A 7,751-nucleotide genomic window follows, 5' to 3' on the forward strand; every position below is an offset into this window, starting at 1 on the left:
AGTCTGAAATACTATGGCAGATGTTAACCTGAGAGAGCAGTTTTCATAGTGATTAGACAGAGTTGGGCTTCCAGGCTGAAAAGTAAGCAAGTCTAAATAGGCATAGTTTAGAGAGTTAGGCTCTAGAAGTGCAACATAGATAGTTTTCAGACCAGAGAGCTTTGTCCTATCCTGGGATCCCCTCACATTAACCCAGACCTGCAACCCTAACCCCAACATTAAAGCGGAGTTCTGGCCTGAAATTTTTTTTTAGATAAACATACCCCCGGGACAGTCAGGGATAGTGCATTTCAGCAATGATAGCCTCTGAACTGTCCCTGGTTTCACTTACCTTGAAAATGTCTTGTCGGGGGCGTGGCTTGCGCGCGTGCTGAATGGACGCTTGAGCTGAGAGCTCTCTGTATCCGGCCGAATCTTTCCCCAGCATACCCGAAGCACAGCGGCTCCTGATACTCGGCACATACCGGACTCTCTGACGGAGCACATCGGGATGATGATTAACCGCAAAAGGAAGGATGAGCGTGGCCCGAAAAAGCTCACGGCCTTCTTCTTTCCCCAGCAGCTTCCCCCTGAGAGGATCCAAGATGGCGCCGCGGCGCGCCATGATGGCGGGAGTCCTGCGGCCTACACAGATCTCCCTGATGCGGCTCCAGCGACATCGCCTGAGGACTCCACATCGCTACCCCCCATGCCGGATTCATCGCCTGCTACGCCGGTGACTGGTAGCCCAGCGAAGTCACGGATGCGCATGGACCCTATTAACCCTTCCGGGATTGCTGTGAGTACCTCCTTTGCCTCTATGCATACTATGTCTGCACTTCAATCTTCTATTGCTGCGTTCCCCACTACTGGCCAGCCTGTGCTGGACACTACAATGAAGAATATGCTAATGACTTTCCAATCCTCTCTTATGGCTAATCTTACCAGCATAATGGACAGATTTGCAGGTGAAATGAGGCACATGGGCAGCAGGGTGTCACACATTGAGCATGGTATGCAGAAGTGTGCTGAAACTGTGAATGACCTTGTTGATGCTTATCAGGAGCAGAGGGAGGACACGGATTGGATTAAATCCAAGATAGCGGATTTAGAAGATCGTTCGCGCCGCAACAACATCAAGTTGCGCGGCATACCTGAATCAGTGCAGCCGAACGATCTTCTCCAACATGCATCCACCCTTTTCACTACCCTGGTCCCAGAGCTGGCTCCCATTGAATTGACTATTGACAGGATACACAGAATCCCTAAACCCCGCCACCTAGAAGATTCTGTGCCCAGAGATGTGCTTTTACGCATGCACTTTTATCCTGCCAAGGAAAAAATCCTTAAAGTCTCCAGGCAGCTGGGAACGCTACCTGATCCGTATGCAGAAGTGCAACTCTACGCCGACTTGTCTCAGCATACACTGCAACAACGGAGGCAACTGAAAACCCTCACAAAGGCTCTCTTCAATCATAAGATTATGTATAAGTGGCGCCATCCGGCGACTTTACTTGTCACTCACAATGGGATCCCGCACACCATATCCACCATAGAGGGAGGGATGCGCCTCCTCCACTCCTGGGGTATCATTCCGGATCCCCCGAGGAACTTTCATGATGGCTCCCAACATGCTTCCTCAGCTCGCTCAAGAGCTCATCAGGGACAAGGACGCCAAAATCATCGTCCATGACATGCTGTGCTTCCTTAACTCCTCATCCACTAGCCCGGCCGGGCTACAGTTCTTTCTTTATTGTGTTACAGTAACTGGTTTCTCCACACCAGTGGAAGTCCCCTATCTCTTGGTCAGTAGGCCTTTTCGCAGGATACTCCTACTGCCTCTCAGAGCACATTGTTGATTCAACCATTCAACTAGCCTAGTTTGAGCAACCTCGGTTGGTTGCCCACCAAGAGGAATATTTCATAATTGTTGTTCTTTTTATTGTTTACTTTTATTTTTGGAATACTTTACATTTAGTGCCTTCTCAAGTCATCGGCAGTGAATCTCGGAACTAGCGACAGCAGCTGAACTCTCCTGCCTTTCTGGTCACCCTTCTACACCTGGAATCCTCCCTAGTAGAGCAAGTTCAGATATAAGCCACCTGCCATTGGGACTTCAGGTACTGTTTTCATCTCCTTTGTCATACCCCTTCCTTCAATCACTCTCTTCTTCTAGGCATGTCTCTCAATGTTCTTTCTCTGAACGCCAGAGGCCTCAACCACCCAGCAAAAAGGTCCTCATTATGGAAATCGGCTCTCTCCTTTCAGAGTGACATAATATGTGTGCAGGAAACGCATTTTTCCCAATCCGCAACCCCCAAATGCTCTCATACCCACTTTCCCCACATTTATCTGGCGTCAGGCAAGAAAAAGCGTAAAGGGGTTATGATAGCCATCAACCAGTCCTTGTCATACAAACTGCATGACGCTATTACTGACCCAAAAGGTCGTTACATCATCCTCCGGTGCATTATCGACAATCGCAACCTCACGCTGGTTAATATCTATGCGCCTAATACTCACCAGATGGCCTTTATCCGATCGATTGTGGACAAAGCTAAATCCCTCCAATGGGGATATTTACTTATGTGCGGTGACTTTAATTTGGCTCCTGACAGTGCTATAGATACATCTGCCTCTCCTAAGAAGCACAATTCTTCCCTGTCTAAGTTTTTGTGGGAATCTGACATGTATGACGCGTGGAGGTGTTGTCATGCAGGGGAGAGGGATTACTCTTACCTTTCCCCTCGTCACGGCACCTACTCGCGTATTGACCTGTGTATTACTGACAAACATCTTTTGGATCATATATCATCTATCGAGCTACACACTGCCACCTGGTCGGATCACTCCCCCTTGCGCATCTCGATTGCCTTAGGTGATCCTAAGTTGCCCACATTCGTGTGGAAGCTGCCTAGCTACCTTTTAAACAACCAGGGCTACGTGGCGGAGATCCAGAAACAACTAGAATGCTTTATTACTGAAAATGCTTTACCGGATATTGACCCGGTGACAGTGTGGAACGCTCATAAAGCTGTATTACGTGGTTTGTTCTTACAGTTGGGCGCTAGGGAACGGAAAAGGAGAACGCAGCATATGGATACTCTTACCAACAAACTAGCGTCCCTGGAGGCACAAAATAAGACAGACCCTTCCCCAGTCCTCCAAGCTCATATTTTTGCGACTAGACAGGAACTTCGGACTTTCTTGCTGGAGAAATACAGTTTCTCCCTCAAGAAATGGAAAGCCAACACTTACGCTACTAGCGATAAAGCCACAAAGGCTATGGCCCTTCGAATTAAAGGTCAGCGGATCAAATCCAAAATCCTTTGCATGACTCATCCCACGACAAAAGAGAAATTGCTTAAACCTACACTTATAGCCAATGCTTTCAGTTCTTACTACGAATCCCTTTATAACCTTAAAGCAGATCCCTTGACCTTTCAACCGACCCCTGCGGATATTGACGACTTTCTCGCACAAATTGAACTCCCTTCCCTGACACCCCAATATATTGACTCTTTAAACAGACCCTTTTCCGACTTAGAAATCAAGACTGCTATAGCTTCACTTCCCAACATGAAATCACCTGGACCGGACGGATATTCGGCGGACTATTATAAGAAATTCTGTGACACCTTGACCCCCCTATTACGAACTGTGTTCAATTCTGCTGCCTCCTCCTCATCCTTCCCGAAGGAAATGTTGAGTGCATTGATTGTAACTCTACCTAAGCCTGGGAAGGAACCTGATCAGCCTCAAAATTTTAGACCCATTTCCCTATTAAATATAGATGTGAAGATTTATGCCAAAGTTATAGCCGCCAGACTAGTGGACCTTCTTCCCCAAATTATACATAAAGATCAGTCTGGTTTCACTAAAGGACGGCAAACGTCGGACGCAACAAGACGTGTGATTAACGCTATTCATCATGTGGGCCTCAGTGGGACGCCTTCTCTGCTCCTTTCTTTGGATGCAGAGAGGGCGTTCGATAGGGTCCACTGGGGGTTCCTATCGGCCGTCCTTCAAAAATTCGGTTTTCGCGGATTTATCCACTATGCCATTATGGCATTATACTCCACGCCCTCAGCTGTAGTCCGTACAACGGAAGCTATTTCTACTTCGTTTAATATCACTAATGGCACTCGGCAGGGATGTCCACTCTCCCCCCTAATATTTAACAAGATTATGGAAACTTTAGCCACACACATCCGCTCTAATCCCAAAATATCTGGTATACATATGGGTGATCAACACCATAAAATCAGTCTTTTCGCGGATGATGTGATACTTATGGTATCTGAACCAGCTACGTCCCTCCCGGAAATTCAAAGGATTCTTCAGTGGTTTGGTAAAGTCTCCTTTTACAAAGTCAATGAGTCCAAGTCCAACATACTGGGTATTGGCATCAATGCCACAATGCGTAACTTATTACAACACCAATTCCCGTATGCGTGGACAGATCAAAGCATTTCTTATCTTGGCGTGCAACTGACTGCATCTACAAAAAAGTTGTTTCACCACAATTTCCTATTGGCTCGCACTAAATTGCAGGACAATCTCAAGCATGTGGCTTCCTTTGAATTCTCCTGGATGGGTCGTTTAGCCGCGTTTAAAATGATGTATTTTCCCCAACTACTGTACCTTTTTCGTGCCCTTCCGATCCCCCTCCCAAAGTCTTATCTTAGCTCCCTTCAGTCTCTAATCTCCAAATACATATGGCAAAACAAAAAACCTAGATGTGCTCATGCTAAACTGATTAAACATCGGATGGCGGGGGGGGGGGGGGCGGGATACGTGGACGTCTCTGACTATTACTTGGCATCAGTATTGGCTCCACTGCAAGATTGGTTCAGGGAATCCCCTAATACATTGTGGAGTGCGATGGAGGCCACATACTGCACCAGACAGAAATTATCTGATTGGTTGCTGGCGACTACCCTAGGCACCAAATTGCCCTCCTTTCTCCCTCCGTTCATGACTGCTGCAGCTAGGGCGTGGAGAACCCTGGTAACGCAAGATAATTCAGCTTCTAAATGTACCCCACTCAATATTCCACTGTTGACATTACACTCGCTTATACCCCACATTGACGTTTCTGCTTGGCTAATTAAAGGCGTTACCCATCTTGGGGACTTATATGAAGGCCCCAAACTGATTCCGTTTAGCACACTACAAGCGAAATTCGACCTTCCCAGATCCGCTGTATTCACACATCTTCGGGTGTCACACTTCCTTGATTCCGTGCACTCCGGGTACGTGACTGTTCCTTCCCAGGCTTGGCAGTTCCTGTCAGATTCAAGGCACTCTAACCAGAAAGGAATAACGGTCTTTTACAATCTTCTCCAGGGTAAGACTTTCTTCTCCAAGTCCGTTCCCCACGTTCAATGGGAAAGGGATATTGGTCAAGAATTTACTGACAAGCAATGGAGCAGGGCTATCCGCTCCATCTATTTGGCTACCAGTTGTGTCAAACTGTGGGAGTTACACATAAAGTTTTCCCTCAGGTGGTATCTCACGCCTTCCAGGATTTGCAAGTTCGACCCCCAAAACGACGGTAAATGTTGGCGTATGTGTGGACACGACGGTACACTTTTTCATGTCTTATGGAGCTGTCCGAAACTTGCCCGTTACTGGGCCCAGGTCTTTGATTTATTGGAAGAAATCTTACACTGTCGACTTACAATCAAACCTGGTCTTGCACTGCTGAATCTAGAGATTGAGCAGATTCCTACCCCCTACAGAAACGTTACGACTCACATTCTTCTAGCAGCCAGACTATCTGTAACACGCGCTTGGAAACAACCTGAACCGCCAAATTTTAAGGGAGTCATTGACCTTGTCAATACTCATCACACATTTGAAAGCTCACTTTCCCTCAAGGATCATACTAGGGCTGCTGTTGCAGCTCGTTGGAAACCGTGGTGTGACTGGATGGAGCATTTGTCACCAAGTTCTGGTTTACTATAAATACCTACCTTGACTTGTTTCCTACAGTACTTTGAGAGGATAGGAGCGACCACCCAATTACACTCCTCGCACCTGGGCACAGTTTAGTTCCCGTTAGGGGTGCTCAGGGGCGAGGAGCTACGCTAAGCTTTGCCTAGTATATTGGAGGCTACTGTGAATGCTCTAGAGGTATGTCCTCATGGGCTCTAATACAACGTGTATGACAAAGGTGTACAAATTTTTACGGTGTTCAGAAAGGCGAGGAACCCTGTATACTGTTTATGCATTGTCTAATTGATCCAGAATGTTGTTGCTATTTCATGCTGTCTCTACCTAGCTCCTTTTACTTAAGTTGAACGTATACCCATTCAATGCCACTGACTTACACAATGCTCTATTACTGTTGCAAGTGTTATGACCGTTGATATTTCTGTACCATCTCTATTATTTTATTTACATTGGTGTTTGTACCCCTGCTATGAGTACGAAGGTGGTAGCTTGTACGCTACTTGTTTTGTTTTGTATTGTTTTGAAAAATTCAATAAAAATAAGTTGAAAAAAAAAAAAAAAAAATGTCTTGTCCAGCGCTGCCATCTCAGGTGTGGGCCTCTTTGGTGACGTCGGAGTCCCAGAATGCCCTGCACCGGCCCTACTCGTCACTTCCGGTGCAGGCGCGTCATCCCTGCACAGCTTCTGGGCATGCCCAGAAACTGTTTAGCAGGGAATGACGTGCCTTGACTTGCAGGCGCATTGACTCCTGGGATCTATGGCGCTCGGCTCCCAGGAGTCAATGCAAGCAGGAAGTGACGGCATGGGCCACGGCCGCAGAGGGAGGAAGTGGAAGGAAGGTAAGTATATGTAATGTTCCGGTACCTTTGGTACCCTAAATTACACTTTCCACAAGTGTATGCGCCCCACCATTTACTTTTGGAAAGGTGCGCAAACACCTTTAAGACTGAAGCTGTCATCACTCAGCGCCGGACTAGACGGCTATTTAAGGCGTCGGTTCTCACTCACATGTGTTCGTTCAAACACCCTTACCTGGATACTAACCTTGCTTGAAGCTTCCATGCTTGCAAGCTTACCTCGCTGACGGAACCTCGCCGCGCTGATCCCTGTATCCCGCTACTGGATCATCCGCCTCTCCTGAACCACCCTTCGGCTGTATCGCTAATAGTGCTAAGTACCCCGCAGGGGAATTCTCTATAAACTTATACTAAGCTTACACTATCTAGCTCTGCATAGTAAAGACTGTTTATCACATCTGCATAACTAGATTGCTAGCTCTTGAGACTACTGCTACTTTTCTGCACTGGGTTGATCTCTTTTGTATGTCCACCTGCTATTCTATCATCTGCTATCATACAACATTGCTAAACCTTCCTGCATCCATCTGCTACTGTCTCACCTTCAAGTGTCTATCACCTACCACCTCTACTCAACCTATCCCTCAACCTTCATCATTGTGTTACCACATACATAAAGTCACTCTAGGAACCAGCTTGCTAATTGTGTGTATTTACTGGCTGAAATAAGACCTTCCACACATGATGAGTCATTGAGGTTGGGAATGGTATCTCAGCATATCTCTTACATGACTACTGACGTGGAATTATTTCTGCAGCTGAAAATCCACACCATATAAAACTGCAGGAGCGTTACAGATTGAACGAACCTAAAATGGATTCAGCAGAAATAACCACTCAGGTGACACAATTAAAACAGCAAGTATCTGCGTTAATACACGCACTTGCTGAATTAAAAGAAGACAATCAGGCTCTGTCGCAGCAGGTAATTAGACTGACACAACTTACCTCTGCTCA

At 46.6% G+C, this 7,751-nt stretch overlaps 1 protein-coding gene across 1 annotated transcript; it reads left to right on the forward strand.

The window, feature by feature from the left end:
* Positions 1-493: 493 nt before the first annotated feature.
* On the forward strand, positions 494-1,672 carry LOC309555624 (uncharacterized protein; the record flags this gene model as incomplete). The annotated part of the gene is made up of 1 exon (XM_082257666.1): positions 494-1,672. One exon carries the CDS (start codon positions 494-496, stop codon positions 1,670-1,672), a length of 1,179 nt encoding a protein of 392 aa, XP_082113792.1.
* Positions 1,673-7,751: the final 6,079 nt, after the last annotated feature.

The sequence above is a fragment of the Pelophylax lessonae genome, assembly GCF_965119305.1.
Source record: "Pelophylax lessonae genome assembly, chromosome: 5".
NCBI classification, from domain to species: Eukaryota; Metazoa; Chordata; class Amphibia; order Anura; family Ranidae; genus Pelophylax; species Pelophylax lessonae.